The sequence below is a fragment of the Heptranchias perlo genome, chromosome 5, assembly GCF_035084215.1.
Source record: "Heptranchias perlo isolate sHepPer1 chromosome 5, sHepPer1.hap1, whole genome shotgun sequence".
Classification (NCBI taxonomy): domain Eukaryota; kingdom Metazoa; phylum Chordata; class Chondrichthyes; order Hexanchiformes; family Hexanchidae; genus Heptranchias; species Heptranchias perlo.
This window is the reverse complement of record NC_090329.1, coordinates 108019103-108041594: the sequence shown is the minus strand read 5'-3', so window position 1 is coordinate 108041594 and position 22492 is coordinate 108019103. Positions and strand designations below refer to the sequence as shown.

General features: G+C 42.5%; 1 protein-coding gene across 1 annotated transcript in view; it reads left to right on the top strand.

Annotated features, from left to right (window-relative positions):
• Positions 1-22492, top strand: part of LOC137321992 (prolyl endopeptidase-like) — a 177975-nt gene that overhangs the window by 151699 nt on the left and 3784 nt on the right. The window contains exons 13-14 of the mRNA XM_067984954.1: positions 13078-13209; positions 18160-18316. Of these exons, the coding sequence (XP_067841055.1) occupies positions 13078-13209; positions 18160-18316 (289 nt within the window). The remainder of the gene's footprint in view (positions 1-13077; positions 13210-18159; positions 18317-22492) is intronic.

Genomic DNA, 22492 nt, shown 5'->3' with positions numbered 1-22492 from the left:
CCTTTATTGCAAAGGGGTTGGAGTACAAGAGTAAGGAAGTCTTACTACAATTGTACATGGCTTTAGTGAGACCTCACCAGGAGTACTGCGTACAATTTTGGTCTCCTTATCTAAGGATGGATATACTTGCCATAGAGGCGGTGCAACGAAGATTCACTAGATTAATTCCTGGGATGAGAGGGTTGTCCTATGAGGAGAGGTTGAGTAGAATGGGCCGATTCTTTTTACTTAGTATTTTTACTTCCTGCAGAGGATGGCGGTGTTACCTCTTAATAAAATTACCAGAATGCCTGTTATTCCTGATTGCCCCAGAGATAGCATTGCAACCTCTCGTAGCCTGTTACAACAAACATAACTTTCAAAAGGCATATGATAAAGTGCTGTATAATAGGCTTGTCATCAAGATTGAAGCCTATGGAATAAAGGGAGCAGTAGCAGCATGGTTACAAAATTGGCTAAGTAACGGGAAGCAGAGAGTAGTGGTTAACGTTTGTTTTTCGGATTGGGGGAGGTTGTACAGTGGTGTTCCCCAGCGGTCGGTACCATGAACTCTACTTTTCTTGATATATATTAATGACTTGGACTTGGGTGTACAGGGCACAATTTCCAAATTTGCAGATGATACAAAACTTGGAAGTGTAGTGAACAGGGAGGATAGTGATAGATTTCAAGAGGATATAGACAGGCTGGTGGATTGGTCGGTCACGTGGCAGATGAAATTTAACACAGAAAAATGCGATGTGATACATTTCAGTCGGAAGAACGAGGAGAGGTAATATAAACTAGAGTGCACAACTCTAAGAGGGATACAGGAACAGAGAGATCTGGGGGTATATGTGCACAAATCATTGAAAGTGGCAGGACAGGTTGAGAAAGTGGTTAAAAAAACATATGGGTTCCTGGGCTTTATAAATAGAGGCATAGAGTACAAAAGCAAGGAAGTCATGATGAACCTTTATAAAACACTGGTTCGACCACAGCAGGAGTATTGTGTCCAGTTCTGGGCATCGCACTTTGGGAAAGATGTGAAGGCCTTAGAGAGGATGCAGAAAAGATTTACTAGAATGATTCCAGGGATGAAGGACTTTGGTTATGTGGATAGACAGGAGAAGCTGGGGTTGTTCTCCTTGGAATAGAGATGGTTGAGAGGAGATTTGATAGTGATATTTACAATCATGAAGGGTCTAGACAGAATAGATAGAGAGAAACTGTTCCCATTGGCAGAAGGATCAAGAACCAGAGGACATAGATTTAAGGTGATTGGCAAAAGAACCAAAGGTGACATGAGGAAAAGTTTTTTTACGCAGCGAGTGGTTAGGATCTGGAATGCACTGCTAGGGGCACACACAGCTACCTGGGATTCAGTGAGATGGTTACTGGCCATTACACTTGTTTGGGCAGGGACTGGGCCACTTCTGCATTAAGTCAGGAAGAAAGCAGCATCAAAAAGGAAGCCGGTCAAAACAGCAGCGACAGCCTGAAGAGGAATGGTGGAAATGTACAAGCTAAAAAGTGGAAAGTCCAGGGAGAGCCATGCCAGAGGACAAAACAAGGCTCTGAGGGCCTGGGCATGTGCAGAGACCGCAACTGAGGCACTTCAGTGGCACTGGCTCCCATGCCTACAGCCGGAAAATATCGGAGGCTTTTAACTGCAATCTCTGGAACAGAGCAGAACTGAAGAGCCTTGCCCTAGAGAGTGAGCCGGGCCTGTGTGGGAGAAAATTGTTGCAAAAAGTCCCAACATATAATGCACAAGTATTTATTAATTTTATTGGTGATTGGAAAGAAACACAGTCGCCAAAACAACTTGCTTTTATATAGCACCTTTAACTTTAAAAAAAAAGACCCAAGACGCTTCACAGAGGCATAATCAAAAATATCGACATCGAGCCAAAGAAGGAGACATTAAGATGAGTGAACAAAAGCTTGGTCAAAGAGATGGGTTTTAAGGAGAGTCTTAAAGGAGGAGAGGTAGAGAGGTTTAGGGAGGGAATTCCAGAACGTGGAGTTTAACTGGCTGAAGGCATGGCTGCCAATAAGAAAGACTTGCATTTATGTAACGCTTTTTACGACCTCAGGACATCCTAAAGTAATGAAGTAATTTTGAAGTGTAATGTAGGAAACACAGCAGCAAATTTGCACACAGCAAGGTCTCACTAAACAGCAATGTGATAATTACCAGATAATCTGTTTTAGTGATGTTTGTTGAGAGACAAGTATTGGCCAGGACACCGGGGAGAACTCCCCTGCCCTTCTTTGAAATAGTGCTGTGGGATCTTTTACATCCACCTAAGAGGGCAGACGTCTTGGTTTGACGTCTCATCCGAAAGACCGCATCTCCGACAGTGCAGCACTCTCTCAGTACTGGAGTGTCAGCCTAGATTTTGTGCTCAAGTCTCTGGAGTGGGGCTTGAACGCGCAACCTTCTGACTGTGACGAGAATGCTACCACTGAGCTACAGCTGACAATGGTGGGGCAAAGGGAGAGCGAGGGGAACCAGAGTCAGAGGAACGGAGAATTTGGGTGCAGGCGGAGGAGGTTACAGAGAAGGGCGAGGCTATGAAGAGATTTAAACACGAGGATGAGAATTTTAATTTGAACCATTGGGGGACCAGGAGCCAATGTAGGTCAGCAAGTACAGGGGTGATGGATGAAAAGAACTTGGCGCGGGATAGGATACAGGCAGCAGAGTTTGGGATGAGCTGAAGTTACGGAGGGTGGAAGATGGAAGGTTGGTCAAGGGAGCATTGGAAAAATCAAGTCTGGAGGTAAAAAGAAGCACCAATGAAGATTTCTGCATCAGATGGGTTGAGGTAGGGTCGGAAGTAGACAACATTATGGAGTTGCAAGTAGACGGTGTTTGTGATGGAGCAGGTATGAGGTTAGTAGCTCAGCATGGTGTTGAATAGGGCGCAGAGGTTGCAAACGCTGTTTCAGCTTGAGACGGTTCTTTTCCAAAGTATAATATGTGAGCCATTTGTACTGTTACTTTGTTGGCTACATAAACATGATACTGTATTAAGATACCAACTGCTGGATTATCCTGTAGTGCAGTAATGTTAACGTGCATTTACTGCCAGGTTACCGCTGACAACAAAGTAATGTGGTAATTACTGCTACTCGGCATTGTCCCCTTCTAATTAAGCACAACTTTTAACAAAACAAATTTAAAATGAGCAAAACATTAATTAAAGCTTGTAACTGGGGGCCAGATCTCATTTGAGTAAGCAAATATTGCCTGTTGTTTTTTGGAATGATAAAATATGTCATCAAAAGTCAAATTGGAAGGAGGGTTTAATCCCTTTTACATCTTATACTGCTACATGTTTATAGTTACCACATTATTTTTCATTTAAGCACAAATCTGACATGAAACATTTCACTGTAGGGCTGCCTTATCCCTTGTTGCGATGTAGTGTCGGCACTCTAATTTAGGGCTGCTTTTTAAAATAAAATTACAGTTTGAGTTTTATTATATGACATACTTGAGTTGAAGCTGTTGAAGTTTTAGAGTAATTTCATTGATATTGCACATAAGACAACATTTGGAACAAATTGGCAACAGGCAAACAGCTTTCTACATGCATGTTTTAAAGAAATAGAGACCAAAAAGGTGATTAAGCATCGTGCCTCCAAGAACACTCAGCTGTTAGATTGTCTGATGTTTAGCAATGTTATCAAACGTTTCCCAACAACTGCATTATTTTGGATCAAGAACAAAAAATAGTGATGTTTGTATGAGTGTATGTAAGACATTTCTACTAAAATGATTAAGAACATAAGAACATAAGAAATAGGAGCAGGAGTAGGCCAATCGGCCCCTCGAGCCTGCTCCGCCATTCAATAAGATCATGGCTGATCTGATCCTAACCTCAAATCTAAATTCATGTCCAATTTCCTGCCCGCTCCCCGTAACCCCTAATTCCCTTTACTTCTAGGAATCTGTCTCTTTCTGTTTTAAATTTATTTAATGATGTAGCTTCCTGGGGCAGCAAATTCCACATAGCTACTACCCTCTGAGTGAAGAAGTTTCTCCTCATCTCAGTTTTGAAAGAGCAGCCCCTTATTCTAAGATTATGCCCCCTAGTTCTAGTTTCACCCATCCTTGGGAACATCCTTACCGCATCCACCGGATCAAGCCCCTTCACAATCTTATATGTTTCAATAAGATCGCCTCTTATTCTTCTGAACTCCAATGAGTAGAGTCCCAATCTACTCAACCTCTCCTCATATGTCCACCCCCTCATCCCCGGGATTAACCGAGTGAACCTTCTTTGTACTGCCTCGAGAGCAAGTATGTCTTTTCTTAAGTATGGAGACCAAAACTGTATGCAGTATTCCAGGTGCGGTCTCACCAATACCTTATATAACTGCAGCAATACCTCCCTGTTTTTATATTCTATCCCCCTAGCAATAAAAGCCAACATTCCGTTGGCCTTCTTGATCACTTGCTGCACCTGCATACTAACTTTTTGATTTTCTTGCACTAGGACCCCCAGATCCCTTTGTACTGCAGTACTTTCCAGTTTCTCGTCATTAAGATAATAACTTGCTCTCTGATTTTTCCTGCCAAAGTGCATAACCTCACATTTTCCAATATTGTATTGCATTTGCCAAATCTCCGCCCACTCACCCAGCCTGTCTATATCCCCTTGTAGGTTTTTTATGTCCTCCTCACTCTCTACTTTTCCTCCCATCTTCGTATCATCTGCAAACTTTGATATGTTACACTCGGTCCCCTCCTCCAAATCGTTAATATAGATTGTAAAGAGTTGGGGACCCAGCACCGACCCCTGCGGAACACCACTGGCTACTGGTTGCCAGTCCGAGAATGAACCATTTATCCCAACTCTCTGCTTCCTGTTAGATAACCAATCCTCCACCTATGCCAGAATATTACCCCCAATCCAGTGATTCTTTATCTTGAGCAATAATCTTTTATGTGGCACCTTGTCGAATGCCTTCTGGAAGTCTAAATACACTACGTCCACTGGTTCCCCTTTAGCCACCCTGTACGTTATGTCCTCAAATAACCCTCTAATTGGATATGGAATGTAACCATGTTATGGTCACTCATTCCAAGGGGATCCTTAACTAGGACATTATTAATTAATCCTGGCTCATTACACAGGACCAGGTCCAAGGTTGCTTGCCCCCTTGTAGGATCAGTTACATACTGCTCAAGAAATCCATCCCTAATATACTCAATAAACTCTTCCTCAAGGCTGCCCTGCCTAATTTGATTTGTCTAGTTAATATGATAGTTAAAATCCCCCATAATTATAGCTGTTCCCTTATTTCATGCCCCGACTATTTCCTGATTAATACTTCTTCCAGCAGAGTTGCAACTATTAGGAGGCCTATATACTACACCCACTAGTGTTTTTTTCCCCTTATTATTTCTTATCTCTACCCAAACTGTTTCATTATTCTGATCCTTTGTCCCAATATCATTTCTCAGTATTAGTGATTCCTTCCTTTATTAACATAGCCACCCCACCTCCCCTTCCTTCCTGCCTGTCCTTCCTGATTGTTAAATACCCTGGCATATTTAATTCCCAGTCGTTGTCACCCTGCAGCCATGTTTCTGTAATAGCCACAAGATCATACCCATACGTAGTTATTTGTGCCGTTAACTCGTCCATTTTGTCACGAATGCTACGTGCATTCAGATAAAGAACTTTCAAATAAGTTTTATGACACTTAGTTCCTGCTTTTTCCTTTTTTAACACTTTACCTTTTACTCCATACCTTCTGTCCCTTCTTGACACGCTTTCCTCTGTCTCCCTGCTCAGGTTCCCAACCCCCTGCCACAGCTTTGATGCTGGGTTAATCGCCTTACGCCTTCTAGTTTTTATTTTATCTGTCGTGCCTACAGTACACTTTCTTTCCGCTGCTCTACACTTTTCCCTTTCACTTGTTCTTGAACAACTGTTTGTACTATTTGTATTGTAGATTTCCCCTGCGTCTTCCCCTCTCTTGCTGCTCTCAACTTTATTCCCTTCTGACTCCCCGCTAAGGTTCCCATCCCCCGCCACTCTAGTTTAAACCTTCCCCAACAGCACTAGCAAACACCCCCGCGAGGATGATGGTCGAAGGTTGTTTTTGTGACTGGAAGCCTGTGGCCAGTGGGGTACCACAGGGATCGGTGCTGGGTCCCTTGCTGTTTGTGGTCTACATTAATGACTTGGATATGAATGTAAAAGGTATGATCAGTAAGTTCGCTGATGATACAAAAATTGGTAGGGTGGTAAATAGCGAGGAGGATAGCCTCAGTCTGCAGGATGATATAGATGGGTTGGTCAGATGGGCGGAACAGTGGCAAATGGAATTTAACCCGGAAAAGTGCGAGGTGATGCACTTTGGAGGGACTAACAAGGCAAGGGAATACACAATGAATGGGAGGACCCTAGGCAAGACAGAGGGTCAGAGGGATCTTGGTGTGCAAGTTCACAGATCCCTGAAGGCGGCGGAACAGGTAGATAAGGTGGTAAAGAAGGCATATGGGATACTTGCCTTTATTAGCCGAGGCATAGAATATAAGAGCAAGGAGGTTATGATGGAGCTGTATAAAACACTGGTTAGGCCACAGCTGGAGTACTGTGTGCAGTTCTGGTCGCCACACTACAGGAAGGATGTGATCGCTTTGGAGAGGGTGCAGAGGAGATTCACCAGGATGTTACCAGGGCTGGAGCGCTTCAGCTATGAAGAGAGTCTGGGAAGATTGGGTTTGTTTTCCTTGGAGCAGAGGAGGCTGAGGGGGGACATGATTGAGGTGTACAAAATTATGAGGGGCACAGATAGGATGGATACTGAGGAGCTTTTTCCCTTCGTTGAGGGTACTATAACAAGGGGACATAGATTCAAGGCAAAAGGCGGGAGGTTTAGAGGGGATTTGAGAGAACTTTTTCACCCAGAGGGTGGTTGGAGTCTGGAACTCACTGCCTGAAAGGGTTGTGGAGGCAGGAACCCTCACAACATTCAAGAAGCATTTGGATGAGCACTTGAAATGCCATAGCATACAAGGCTACGGACCAAATGCTGGAATATGGGATTAGAGTAGACAGGGCTGATAGCCGGCGCGGACACGATGGGCCGAAGGGCCTCTATCCGTGCTGTATGACTCTATGACTCTATGACATTGGTCCCGGTCCTGCTCGGGTGTAACCCGTCCCGCTTGTACAGGTCCCACCTTCCCCAGAACCGGTCCCAATGTCCCAGGAATCTAAATCCCTCCCTCCTACACCATCCCTGCAGCCACGCATTCATCCTGTCTATTCTCCTGTTCCTATACTCACTAGCACGTGGCACCGGTAGTAATCCTGACATCACTACCTTTGAAGTCCTGCTTTTTAATTTATCTCCTAACTCCTTAAATTCACCTTGCAGGACCTCGTCCCTTTTTTTACCTATGTCGTTGGTACCAATATGGACCACGACTACTGGCTGTTCACCCTCCCCCTCCAGAATGCCCTGCAGCCGCTCCGTGACATCCTTGACCCTAGCACCAGGGAGGCAACATACCATCCTGGAGTCACGTTTGCGGCCGCAGAAACGCCTATCAGTTCCCCTTACAATTGAATCCCCTATCACTATAGCCCTGCCACTCTTCTTCCTCCCCTCCTGTGCAGCAGAGCCACCCGTGGTGCCCCGAACCTGGCTCTTGCTGCTTTCCCCTGATAAGCCATCTCCCCCAACAGTATCCAAAGCAGAATATCTGTTTGAGAGGGAGATGGCCCCAGGGGACTCCTGCTCTACCTGCCTAGTCCTTTTACTCTGCCTGGGGGTCACCCATTTCCTTTCTGCCTGCGTAATCTTTACCTGGGGTGTGACCACCTCACTAAACGTGCTGTCCACGATAGTCTCAGCATCGCGGATGCTCCACAGTGAATCCACCCGCAGCTCCAGCTCCGAAAGACGGTTAGCCAGTAGCTGCAGCTGGACACACTTCCTGCACACATGGTCGCCAGGGACACTGGTAGTGTCCATGACTTCCCACATAGTGCAGGAGGAGCATATCACGAGTGCGAGCTGTGCTGCCATGACTTGCCTTAGACGCTCAGACTCTCCTCCCGCTCTAGGTCTCTCCTTTTATACTGTGCTCACCTCTATGACTCTCCTGCCTCACCTGTGACGTCGCACAGTAGTTGTCTCTTGTTGCAGGTCTGCTGCTGCTTTTATTCCCCAATCTCAGTCTTCTACTCTCAGGTCCACTGCCGCTCTGGGGAAAAAGTTAGGAAAAGCAAGGCAAAGCAGCACCTCCTTCCCCCACTTCACCGAACTCCCACACTTACCAAACTCTCAGTTCACACCGTGCTGTCGCACTGACAGGCCCCTGTATTTCTACAGTTTGTGACTCAGATGAGTCAGGCCTGCCCCACCTTCAGGTACCAGTTTAATCTAGCTAACCAATTAACTTACTACAGCAGCTCTCTCTGCTGAAGCCTGACAGAAACTTAAAAATTTAAACTTTAAAATTGAACTTAAACAGTTGAAAGCAATATGCACTAGATTTTAAACTCCCACACTTACCAAACTCTCAGTTCACACTGTGTTGTCCGCACACCGGGTGTGCTAAAACGGTGTTGCTTTAGCCAAACCTGTAGCTGCTCAGCAATTTCTGTCAGACAACACTAAAGTCGAGCAGTCAAGCCAAAAACAGTGGCATCATTTAAGAAACAATTGGATGTCACAATGGGTGGATTTTAAGATCTATTTGGGTGGGTGAAATAAGATGAGCCGAATGGCCTTCCTCATCCATAGCTATCTTGTGATCTTGCACCTTTCACGTCCTTAGAACGTCTTTAAACATTTCACAGCTAGTGAATTACTTTTTGAAGTAATCTCTGTTGTAATGTAGGCAAACCTAGCATCATAGAAAGGTTACAGCATGGAAGGAGGCCATTCAGCCCGTCGAGTCCGCGCCGGCTCTATGCAAGAGGAATCCAGCTAGTCCCACTCCCCCGCTCTATCCCCGTAGTCCTCCAATTTTTTTCCTTTCAAGTACTTATCCAATTCCCTTTTGAAGGCCATGATTGAATCTGTCTCCTCCGGCAGTGCATTCCAGATCCTAACCACTCACTGTGTAAAAATGTTTTTCCTCATCACCTTTGGTTCTTTTGCCAATCACCATAAATCTTTGTCCTCTGGTTCTTGACTCTTCTGCCAATGGGAACAGTTTTTCTCTATCTACTCTGTCTAGATCCTTCATGATTTTGAATACCTCTATCAAATCTCCTTGCAACCATCTCTGTTCCATGGAGAACAACCCCAGCTTCTCCTGTCTATCCACGTAACTAAAGCCCCTGATCCCTGGAATCATTCTAGTAAATCTCTTCTGCACCCTCTCTAAGGCCTTCACATAAAGTGCGGTGCCCAGAACTGGACACAATACTTGAGTTGAGCCCGAACCAGTGTTTTATGAAGGTTCATCATGACTTCCATACTTTTGCACTCTATGCCTCTATTTATAAAGCCCAAGATCCCATATACTTTTTTAACTACTTACTCAACCTGCCCTGCTACCTTCAACGATTTGTGCACATATACCCCCAGATTTCTCTGTTCCTGTACCTTTTTTTTTTTTAGAGTTGTGCCCTCTAGTTTATATTGCCTCTCCTCGTTCTTCCTACCGAAATGTATCACTTCGCATTTTTCTGCGTTAAATTTCATCTGCCACGTGTCCGCCCATGCCACCAGCCTGTCTATATCCTCTTGAAGTCTATCACTATCTTCACTGTTTACTACCCTTCCAAGTTTTGTATCATCTGCAAATTTGGAAATTGTGCCCTGTACACCCAGGTCCAAGTCATTAATATATATCAAGAAAAGCAGAGGTCCTAGTACCGACCCCTGGGGAACACCACTGTACACCTCCCTGCAGTCCGAAAAACAACTGTTCACCACTACTCTCTGTTTCCTTTCACTTAGCCAATTCTGTATCCATGTTCCATGGGCCGCAATCTTGATGATAAGCCTACCATGCGGCACTTTATCAAACGCCTTTTGGAAGTCCATATACACCATAGCAACTGCATTGCCTTCATCTACCCTCTCTGATACCTCATCAAAAAACTCTATCAGGTTGGTTAAACACGATTTGCCTTTAACAAGTCCGTGCTGGCTTTCCCTAATCAATCCACTCTCGTCCAAGTGACTATTAATTCTGTTCCGGATTATCGTTTCTAAAAGTTTCCTCACCACTGAGGTTAAACTGACTGGCCTATTGTTGCTGGGTTTATCCTTACGTCCTTTTTTGAACAAGGGTGTAACATTTTGCAATTCTCCAGTCCTCTGGCATCACCCCCTATATAAGGATGTTTGGAAGATTATGGCCAGTACCTCTGCAATTTCCACCCTTACTTCCCTCAGCAAGCTAGGATGCATCCCATCCGGACCGGGTGACTTATCTACTTTAAGTACAGCTAGCCTTTCTAGTATCTCTTCTATATCAATTTTTAGCCCATCCAGTATCTCAACTATATCTTCCTGAGTCTCTGGCAGCACCTTTCTTGGTAAAGACAGATGCAAAGTACTCATTTAGTACCTCGGTCATCGCCTCTGCCTCCATGAGTAGATCTCCTTTATGGTCCCTATCGGCCCCACCCCTCCTCTTACTACCTGTTTACTGTTTACATGCCTGTAGAAGACTGGCAGCCAATTTTCACGCAGCAAGGTCCACAAACAACAAATAAAATAAATGACCAGTTAAATGTACAGTTAATCTGTTTATGTGATGTTGGTTAAAGGATGAATGTTGACCAGGACACTGGGAGAACCCCATTGCTTCTCTTCTGATAGTTCCATGGGATCCTTCTCATCCACTTGAATAAGCAGTCAAACATTTCATCTGAAAGACAGCACCTCTGATAATGCAGTGCTCTCTTAATGCTGCACTGAACTGCCAATCTAGATTATGTGCTGAAGTCCTGGAGGGGGATTTGAGCCCACAACCTTCTGACGTAGAGTACTACCACTGAGCTGCCAAGCTGACACGGCTCAGTGGAAGCACTTGCAACTTTAAAAGGCTCAGGTACAAGTCATTAAAAGCTGGAGGACAAGATGATAAAGCTGTAAAAAAAAATGAAGAACCTAAATTTTATAAATAGAGGCAAAGTAGAAAAGCAAAGAGGTAATACTAAATCTGTACAAATCATTGGTTGGAATATTGTGTCCAGTTTTGGACAGCCCACTTTAGGAAGGATACCAAGGAGAGGGTGCAGAAGAGATTTATTAAGATTGCACTGGGATGAAGGACTTTGGTTATGAGGAGAGGCTGGAGAATATTCTGCCCTACCAGAAACAGTGATGGAAGTAGAATCTATAATGGCTTTCATAAGAAGTATTTGACAAGAAAAATGTAAAAGGGTGTAGGGAAGGCCAGGGGAATGTGACTGAGTGAATTGCTCGTTCTAGATTAAGATCTCTTTGTATGATGTTAGCCGCCGCCTACAATGAGTCATGAGCACAGTGACAGCATTTTAAATTAAAAACAGAAGATACTGGAAAACACAACACGTTTGTCAGTGTTTGAAAAGAGGATGTTACATTCTGGGTATATTTACTAAATTTTTGTTTTTACTTCAGTTTTCCAGTATTTGCAGTTTTTTTTCTTTGTACTTTATGTTTCCTTTCCAAAACCTCACAGAGCTACCTGCTCCAGGATAGTCCCTTTTCTCTAGTTGCCATTGGAAAGGGCCCCTTTGTTGTCATTATTATGTGGAAGAGTGCAACCTTCAGGTCTAAAAGTTGCAGCATTTTTCAATTCATACTTAATGGCATTTATTTTAGGTATTTCCTGTTAGTGGTGTAATGGTAACCAACTCAAGTTTCTAAAACTGCCAGGCCTTTACGGTGGCCAACAGCTGGGACCACTTCCTGTTATTCCTGTTAGTGAAGCATTTAGAGGCATGCAATATTTATTAAATCTTACAGCCAGCTGTGCAACCACAGAGCTATCCAAGAGTGTCACTATGTTAGCATTCAGGGAAGTAAGAAATTCTGTAGAAAAAGGTAACATTTCCTTTTTCATAGCTGGACTGAGTGGTTTCACTATAATAACTTCTTATAGCATTTAAAGCTTTAACTGATTATTATTGTTAGCTTTCATTCTGATTTATTTAAAGCAGCTTTGAGCATTTTAATCTTTTGCAGTAAACATAAGGTCCCTGGAAATCTGCAGCGGGGAGAGGAGGCGCAATCTGGCGTAAGTGCTGAGATGCACCCACCTAGGACATTCGCTGCTGACTTCACCAAAGTTTGCAGGGTCGGAGGGGTCCCTCCATTTAAATGGTAATGGCAGTTGCTGTGCCTCTAGGGGTGCCTGCCCGTCAAAGAAACCAAAATGTCTGGTACTGGAGGGGTACACGGTCTTCCCCACACCCCAGAAAGATCTTTAAGCTGCCCCCATGAGCCCTTTTTGTAAGGAGGCTACATTTAAATAATTTTTTATTAAATTGCCATTTTTTTTTCTTTGGAGGTCCAAGCCACAATCCTAGCCTGGACCCCCAGGTGGGACTCACTTCTGGCCTTTGACCAACCAGTACGTCCAGGCATACTGTCACCAATACTACACTGGGTCCCTCCCAACAAGCCACCCTAGAAACTCCATGGAATATCCGAGTCCCAGCCTAATTTGCCAACTTCCTGCGGGAATGTTTTGGAAGGGCCACAGATTTTCAGGGCCAAAATGCTTTGGAATTCTGTCAGTAACAGCTAATTACATGTCTTCAATCACATATTTAGAGATTTGATTGCATGGTAAAAATTATTTTAGTTTAATTTTAATATGATCAGAATTGTGAGGTTTGACTCCATTTACAGTTTAGGAAGGGTGATTCCAATGCATTGCATTTCAGTTTTCTAAAAGCGTCAAGCATATTGGCATAATACCATGTTATAAACTTTGATTAACTGTAATTGCAATACTCCTGTATGATAACAGGATGATATAATTGTATTTGGACGCATAAGGATTATTCCTTAATTTATTACAGAAATAATATTGACTGGAGCACTGGAGACTGACCACCAAATCAATTATATTTTAATTAAAATGTATTTGTGCCCTGTTTGCAGGTGGTATGCTGGGAAACAAGCAAAATTGTTTTGATGACTTCCAATGTGCTGCCGAAATTCTCATCAAAGAAGGCTATACTTCTTCAAAGAAACTGACCATTAATGGAGGCTCTAATGGTGGTCTGTTAGTGGGTATGTTGACATTGTGTATTTTTTATGTGTGTATATCGGTTCATAATCTTGTGCATTGGCAATTAAAGATTTCCCATGAGTTAAAATGTTACCTTAACACAAGTTGCAGGGATTTCATGGTGTAGCTTGAGGAGGAGGGGGTGGAAGACAGTGCCACTACTGAACTTGTCCTTTTGCTTTTTGTCTAGCAGTGTCTTACAACCTAAATGGGCATGATTTATGACTACTTAACTCAAATTCATCATGGTATCCATAAAATAATTGAGTTAAGACCTTTTTCCTCCAATGAATAGCACGATCACTGATATGTTGCAACTACAGTGTATGAAAACGAGATTTATCTTTAACCGTCTGTTGTAAGGAAGCATTCCACCTCCAAAACATCGACTTGTGTTCTCTTGACAGATGCTGCCTGACTTGCTGAATGTTTCCAGCATTTTCTGTTTGTCTTTAACCTATATAGTTCTGGTATATGATTTTATTGTAAGTTAAAAAGGGTGTTACTCCTTTGCTTTAATCATAATGGTTTCTCACATTGGTTTGTACTTGAAGACATATTTTAAATTTATCCATTCACAATATATTGTTTGCAGCCATGTAGAGCAATGCAATAGCATAATTACTGAGTAACTATAATGGACCCTTAATTACCCACTTTCCCAATTATCTACCAGAATTTTCACAGGCCAGAGCCTTGCAACAATATTGCCTCATTGCACGTCTAACGCTGATTTCTTGTTTGTCAAAAGTCAAGCTTGCAGCCCAAGAAAGATTAAATTAAATTTGTGTTTGTATATAATAGGCCGGAAATTGCTTTAAAAATAACAGTGAGCTCAACAGCACTCATCATTGTTGGTGGCCAAATGAAAGAGCAAGCTCCGGCGATCACACATGAGCAGACAAATGCAGAAATCCGGAACTTGTTCTTTCTGGTTCGCCGGCGGTCTGTCAGCTTCGCATTAAAGGGACATTGCCGGCTACAGTCAACAGACCGGCGCCAACTTGCTCTTCTGCCCAGCTGGAAAGTAACGAACAGTACCACAAAACAGGCACGCATAAAAATACCAGGTTTAAACTAGGTTGTGAACAGTGTGGTAAGTCTTAATGACTGCCAAACAACTAAAAATTAACATTTAAAAATGTGGAGTCTCATTACTCCTCATTTTAATAATTTTGGGTGATAAAAAAAATTATTTTTTTTTACTTTTTCCTTTAGTCTCTTTTATTTAATTCAATTATTTCTTACCCTCTCTTTTTGCTGTCTATAACTGTTCTGACAAATGATTTATTGTTGTAGCTTTCACTTCCTGGTTTTTTTAGGTTGCAGTTTGTACTTCAAGGTTTTGACTCTTTGAGGGGAGAGATCCCACTTCTTGCATGGGTCCAAGATTCACTGGAGCTAAAGCTGTGCTCTTCTCAGCTTCCTATTAGAGGAAGTGTACCCAGTAAAGTTAGTGGGTTAATATAAATCTATGGAATGGCGAGCGCTGCTCTTAGTAATTTCTGGGTCTATATGTCTTTCATTACCATACCTACATATAAAACCAAAGTTTGGGGACTCTCGATTATCCACCTGTTTTCATTTTCTAAGAAGGAGTTGCCCATTATGCCAGATAATGGAGGTTCCACTTAATTATACAATGGTTCTGGCCTCCAAACTAGTGTGGTGCAATCTAGCATGCTAACATTTCGAACAAAACAATATTTTGTTCCAATGGTTGTCACACGTATCTTTTATGGAGCTTTTCAGCTCTGTATCTACCACATCACATGACTCCATCTTAATAGAAAAATGCAGGTAAGCTCCAGATAAAACATAAAATAAAAATACTCCTACAAATGTTTTATTTTTCTTTTTTTTTAAAAGAACAGCAGAACCATTGTTTAAGCAGAGGTTTTTGAATTTCTCTGTGTGGGGGACACCTTGCAAATACTAATGATCCTACAGACCCCCAGTACCACTTTCCTAATGGCAATGTCACGTACCTATGGAAAGCAGAGGTATCATTGGCGAAGATATTTTTTGTTAGCAGCAACAAAAATAGCATGCTATTCAGCTAAATGTAGAAAAATACAGTAATCTTTTGACAGATGGAGAGAAATCTAATCTCTGACCCCTGGGAATCCTTTAACTACCCCACTTTGAAGACCAGTGCTATCAAGCGGCACTTACTCACCAATAACCTGCTCACCGATGCTCAGTTTGGGTTCCGCCAGGACCACTCGGCTCCAGACCTCATTACAGCCTTGGTCCAAACATGGACAAAAGAGCCGAATTCCAGAGGTGAGGTGAGGTGAGAGTGACTGCCCTTGACATCAAGGCAGCATTTGACCAAGAGTGGCATCAAGGAGCCCTAGTAAAATTGAAGTCAAGGGGAAAACTCTCCAGTGGCTGGAGTCATACCAAGCACAAAGGAAGATGGTAGTGGTTGTTGGAGGCCAATCATCTCAGCCCCAGGACTTTGCTGCAGGAGTTCCTCAGGGCAGTGTCCTAGGCCCAACCATCTTCAGCTGCTTCATCAATGACCTTCCCTCCATTATAAGGTCAGAAATGGGGATGTTCGCTGATGATTGCACAGTGTTCAGCTCCATTCGCAACCCCTCAGATAATGAAGCAGTCCGAGCCCGCATGCAGCAAGACCTGGACAACATCCAGGCTTGGGCTGATAAGTGGCAAGTAACATTCACGCCAGACAAGTGCCAGGCAATGACCATCTCCAACAAGAGAGAGTCTAACCACCTCCCCTTGACATTCAACGGCATTACCATCGCCAAATCCCCCACCATCAACATCCTGGCGGTCACCATTGACCAGAAACTTAACTGGACCAGCCACATAAATACTGTGGCTACAAGAACAGGTCAGAGGCTGGGTATTCTGCGGCGAGTAACTCACCTCCTGACTCCTCAAAACCTTTTCACCATCTACAAGGCACAAGTCAGGAGTATGATGGAATACTCTCCACTTGCCTGGATGAGTGCAGCTCCAACAACACTCAAGAAGCTCGACACCACCCAGGACAAAGCAGCCTGCTTGATTGGCACCCCATCCACCACCCTAAACATTCATTCCCTTCGTCACCGGCGCACAGTGGCTGCAATGTGTACCATCCACAGGATGCATTACAGCAACTCGCCAAGGCTTCTTCGACAGCACCTCCCAAACCCACGGCCTCTACCACCTAGAAGGACAAGGGCAGCAGACACATAGGAACAACACCACCTGCACGTTCCCCTCCAAGTCACACACCATCCCGACTTGGAAATATATCGCCGTTCCTTCATTGACGCTGGGTCAAAATCCTAGAACTCCCTTCCTAACAGCACTGTGGGAGAACCTTCACCACACGGACTGCAGCAGTTCAAGAAGGCGGATCACCACCACCTTCTCAAGGACAATTAGTGATGGGCAATAAATGCTGGCCTCGCCAGCGACGCCCACATCCCATGAACGAATAAAAAATCTACCTGTTAAGCCCCTTCATAACCTTATATGTTTCAAATGAGATCAACTCTCATTCTTCTAAACTCCAGAGATTAGAGGCCCATTCTACTCAACGTCTCTTCATAGGACACCTCTCATCCCAGGAATTAATCTCGTGAACCTTCGTTGCACCGCCTCCAAGGCACTTATATCCTTCCTTAGATAAGGAGACCAGTACTCCAGGAGAGCTTTGTACAACTGTAGTAAGACTTCCTTACTCTTGTACTCCAATTGCAATAAAGGCCAACATACCATTTGCTTTCCTAATTGCTTGCTGTATCTGCATACTAATTAACAAGGACACCCAAGTCTCTCTGAACATTTAATAGTTTCTCACCATTTAAACAATATTCTGTTTTTCTATTCTTCCTACCAAAGTGAATACTTCACATTTCCCCACAAGCGACTCCATCTGCCACCTTCTTGCCCACTCACTTAATCTGTCTATATCCCTTTGCTAGATAATCTGTCTATATCCCTTTGCTAGATAATCTGTCTATATCGCTTTGCTAGATAATCTGTCTGTATCCCTTTGCTAGATAATCCTATTTAATATAAATCCTATTAGAGCACTATTTACTGGGAAATGTAACAAATGAGTAAAACAGTTAAGTGTGGAAGTGTAACAAGTGAGTATAACAGGTAAGTGTGGGCGTTGTTACAAAAGAATTTCTGTAAGAAATGTTTACATACTTTTCATTTTTGCGTACGACCCGCGTAAGAATTTCAACATATTGATAGATGCAGATGGATTTACGATTTGCTACACCTAGCACACAGTGGGAATCTTTTTCTTCATTGGGATGAGTAGAGGAAGTTTTACCCAGCTGATGGCTGTGCTATATCTGACCTAGAAATGCTTCTTGCTGATAGTCTGTGCCAAAAGTGAGTAAGTCCCTTCCTCAGAACTAACGTTCCTAATCTAGATGAGCACAAAAATATATTTTAAGATTATCATTTACAAAAAAGGTATTAGTTCTTGTTATATCCAAATTGATCCTAAGGGGGGAATTACTTATTTAGCCCCAAATATATTATACGTATGTTTTGCTTTATCAAGAAAAAAACAACTCTAAGCTTTGTAATTCATTGTACTTTTTGTATTGGAATCCTATTGGCATATCAAAAACTGTAAATATCTATTCTATAAAGTGATTCACAAATAGTACAAGTTTCTAAAGGTAACATCAAGTGTTAAAGGATTGAACCATTAGAAACTAAATTAATTGTGCATGAAGCATATTAGATTTTCAGTTGTATTGATTTTAGCATTTAATTCTATTCCCAATGAAGAATTGGCTGCCGACATGCTTAAGACCATTGCTGGATATATGTGTAACATGTTCATTAATACCTTTCTTTGTGTGTGTAATATATATATAGCAATGTGATACATTTGCATGTGTCAAACTTCCATATGTTAATTTTGACCATTCTAATGTTTCTTTGTCTCGCTCTTTTTACAGCTGCTTGTGTGAACCAGCGACCTGACCTCTTTGGCTGTGCTGTAGCGCAAGTGGGAGTCATGGATATGCTCAAGTTCCATAAATTTACCATTGGACATGCCTGGACCACTGACTTTGGCTCTTCAGAATGCAAGGAGCAGTTTGAGTACCTAATCAAGTAAGTTGTATATCGAAACTTTCTAAAAGGTGCTCCGCTGGCTCACTAAGCTTATTCTGTGAGTAACTGAGCCATACAGACCAGGAACTTCCCAAGTCCAATCCGTAGTCTGCCGTTAGCTGATCACCGCAACGGTAGAGAGACAACAGTTAACCTCGGGTGTCCTCATTTTGGAAAGGTGAAAATAGGCCAGGTTCCCCACTGTTAATCAGTATCCACCATCTCTTGCTGCAAATACAGGTGTGTGAAAACAGGATCAGACAAATAGCCTGCTGTGTACGTGCTCAGTGGGAGTTCACTATAAGATAGTAAACTTCGGAGCTATAAAAAATGCTCCAAAATAGATTAAGTGAAGAAATAGAAGGGAAAACAACTTTTTACAATCCCTTTTAAGGCATACAGAAAGCAAATATATCTCTGAGAATGAAGAGATGCATAACCTGAATGGACAAAAAATGGTTGTCATCTTCCAAAATTCTATAGATTCTGGAACAGTTCCTGCAGATTGGAGGGTAGCAAATGTAACCCCACTATTTAAGAAAGAAGGGAGAGAGAAAACACGGAACTACAGACCTGTTAGCCTGACATCAGTAGTAGGGAAAATGCTAGAATCTATTATAAAGGATGTGAAAATAATAATAGGATTTGGCAGAGTCATTGTGGATTTATGAAAGGGAAATCACGTTTGACAAACCCATTGGAGTTCTTTGAGGGTGTAACGAGTAGAGTAGATAAGGGAGAACCAGTATTTGGATTTTCAGAAGGCTTTCAATAAGGTCCCACACAGGAGGTTGGTGAACAAAGTTAGAGCACATGGAGTTGGAGGCAATATACTGGCATGGATTGAGAATTGGTTAACAGACAGAAAACAGAGAGTAGGAATAAACGGGTCTTTTTCAGGTTGGCAGACTGTGGTGTGACTAATGGGGTAGTGCAGGGATCGGTGCTTGGGCCCCAGCTATTCATAATCTATATCAATGATTTGGATGAGGGGACCAAATGTAATATTTCCAACTTTGCTGATGACACAAAACTAGGTGGGAATGTGAGTTGTTAGAAGGATGCAAAGAGGCTTCAAGGGGATATAGACAGGCTAAGTGAATGGGCAAGAACATGGCAGATGGAATATAATGTGGAAAAATGTGAAGTTATCCACTTTGGTAGGAAAAACAGAAATGCGGTGTTTTTTTAAATGGTGAGAGATTGGGAAATGTTGATGTTCAAAGGACCTGGGTGTCCTTGTACATGAGTCACTGAAAGCTAACATGCAGGTGCAGCAAGCAATTAGGAAGGCAAATGGTATGTTAGCCTTTATTATAAGAGGGTTTGAGTACAGGAGTAAAGATGTCTTACTGCAGTTATATAGGGCCTTGGTGAGACCGCACCTGGAGTATTGTGTATAATTTTGGTCTCCTTACCTAGGAAAGGATATACTTGCCATTGAGGGAGTGCAACAAAGATTCACCAGATTAATTCCTGGGATGGCGGGATTGTCGTATGAGGAGACATTGGGTCGACTAGGCCTGTATTCTCTAGAGTTTAGAAGAATGAGAGGTGATCTCATTGAAACATTCAAAATTCGACAGGGTAGATGCAGGGGGATGTTTCCCCTGGCTGGGAGTCTAGAACCAGGGGTCACAGTCTCAGAATAAGGGGTAGGCCATTTAGGACTGAGATGAGGAGAAATTTCTTCCATCAGAGGAATCTTTGGAATTCTCTACCCCAGAGGGCTGTGGAGGCTCAGTCATTGAGTACATTCAAAACAGAGATCGATAGATTTCTAGATATTAAAGGCATCAAGGGATATGGGGATGGTGCAGGAAAATGACTTTGAGGTAGAAGATCAGCCATGATCTTGTTGAATGGCATAGCAGGCTCGAGGGGCCGGATGGCCTACTCCTGCTTCTATTTTTTATGTTCTTACCACATCACAGGCCCCTGTGTGAGTCAAAACTGATCAAACACAAAATATTTTGAAATAAATAAGGAAGTAAGAAGTACTAGTAAGTTAAATGAGGAGATTTTATATTAAAAGAAATAACAAAGCAACAAACAAATGGAATGTAGATAAACAGCAATGAGGGAATCAAAAGATTTTTTTAGCTCAGGGAAAAATATTCCTGCATAGCTCCCAAAAATAAATATGCCAGTTTTAGACATTGTAGTGACACTGGGAGCCATACAAAACAACATGCTCCATTATTGCTGCAGGCAAAACACACATGCAGCACCTGTATAATACTTCCTTCCTAACACAATTTTTAAATATACCAGCAGTGAACAGTGTTCTTCATGGCACTTATCAGCAAAAAACAAAATGCACCATGTCCGTACACTTTTGGGGAGGAAAAGTGCTGCTACACATACCAGATTTTCCGGTACCAGGGGTATCTTCTTACCGGAAAACACAAACCATTATGTTCTGACCTTGTTCATCATCAGAAATTGATTGAGTTGCTAGAACAATCTACTTCATTAAACAAATAATTCTCAATTCCATTGTTGGGAAAAGTAGCTTTTAAAAAAAAAATCATCAGATAATGGAATACAGTTTGACCTGTTTCCTCATGTCCCTCTATCCGTTGCAGTATCTGATGTAGTCCAGGTTTGTGAAGGTCAAACACCTTTATTTTTGACTTTTTCCTTGTCTGTTTCCAATGTGAACCAAAATACGTTACTATTTACAACGTGTTCTACTTCAGGTCACCTACCTGCCCTGGTTCGTTACCCAGAATCAGATCAAGCACTGGATCCTTCTTCCCGTGCAACATTCTGATTAAGGAAACAATCTGGATGCATTCTAATAGTCCCTCCCTATTTTGACCACAAACTTTTGTCTTAATCCACGCTATTTTACAATAGTTAAAGTGCCTCATTATTGTAATGCTGTTACTACTGGAAACCTCTAACTCACCCACAAATCTCATCCTGGGTTTGTTTCCAACTAGTCAACAGTCGATAATGTTCTCCCAATGTGGTAACAAATCACTTATTATTTATTGCCCAGACAGACTTGTACCTGAGCATCAACAAAAACATTCATTTCTGCATCTGTAATCATATCCTCTTTTTTTCTTTCTCCTGGAAATTTCGTAACTCGGAATATTTAGTTTCCAGTCTTGCCCTGGCTGAAGCCAAGTTTCTGACAATGTTAGAACATTCTAATTCTCTATTCTAATTAATGCCTCTACTTATCCAACTTTATTTCTATTGCTTTCCATATTTGCATTTAAACACTGTAACCTGGCCCACTCAGTTGCTTCAGTACCCTGTTCTTGTGTTTACTATTCGTCTCACCTCTGTCCCATGTACTTTAAGATACATCTCTTCATACCACCTCCTTGAGCTTATTATTTTAGACTGCTTTGCCCTTCGCTATACAAAAGTAACCCTTCCCCATTATGCTTGAAGATTTGCCCTTTCCCCTCGCCTTACTATGTCAAATCCTTCCCCACATTGTATTTACCTTTTTGTCAGGGCATTGGTGTAGTTTCGGCTTTGGTGAAACCCATCCCATCTTAAGTGAGCTTCCCCTGCCCCGTAATTTATCCCAGTGCCCTAGATGTCTGAAACTCTCCCTTCTGCACCATTTGTCAAACCACGTGTTAATTTGTCCAGTAAGAACATAAGAAATAAGAGCAGGAGTAAGCCATACGGCCCCTTGAGCCTGCTCTGCCATTCAAAAAGATCATGGCTGATCTTTGACCTTAACTCCACTTTCTTGCCTGATCCACATATCCTTTTAATTTCCTGAGATTCCACAAATCTATCGATCTCAGCCTTGAATATACTCAACGACATCCACAGCCCTCTGGGGTAGAGAATTCCAAAGATTCACAATCCTCTGAATGAAGAAATTCCTCATCTCAGTCTTAAATGGCCAATCCCTTATCCTAAGACTATGCCCCATAGTTTTAGACTCTCCAGCCAGGGGAAACATCCTCTCAGCATCTACCCTGTCAAGCCTCTCAGAATCTTATATGTTTCAATGAGATCATCTCTCATTCTTCTAAACTCCACAGCATATAGGCCCATTCTACTCAATCACTTCTCATAGGACAACCCTCACATCTCAGGAATCAATCTAGTGAACCTTTGTTGCACCGCCTCTAAGGCAGGTACACCCTTCCTTAGATAAGGAGACCAAAACTGTACACAGTACTCCAGGTGTGGTCT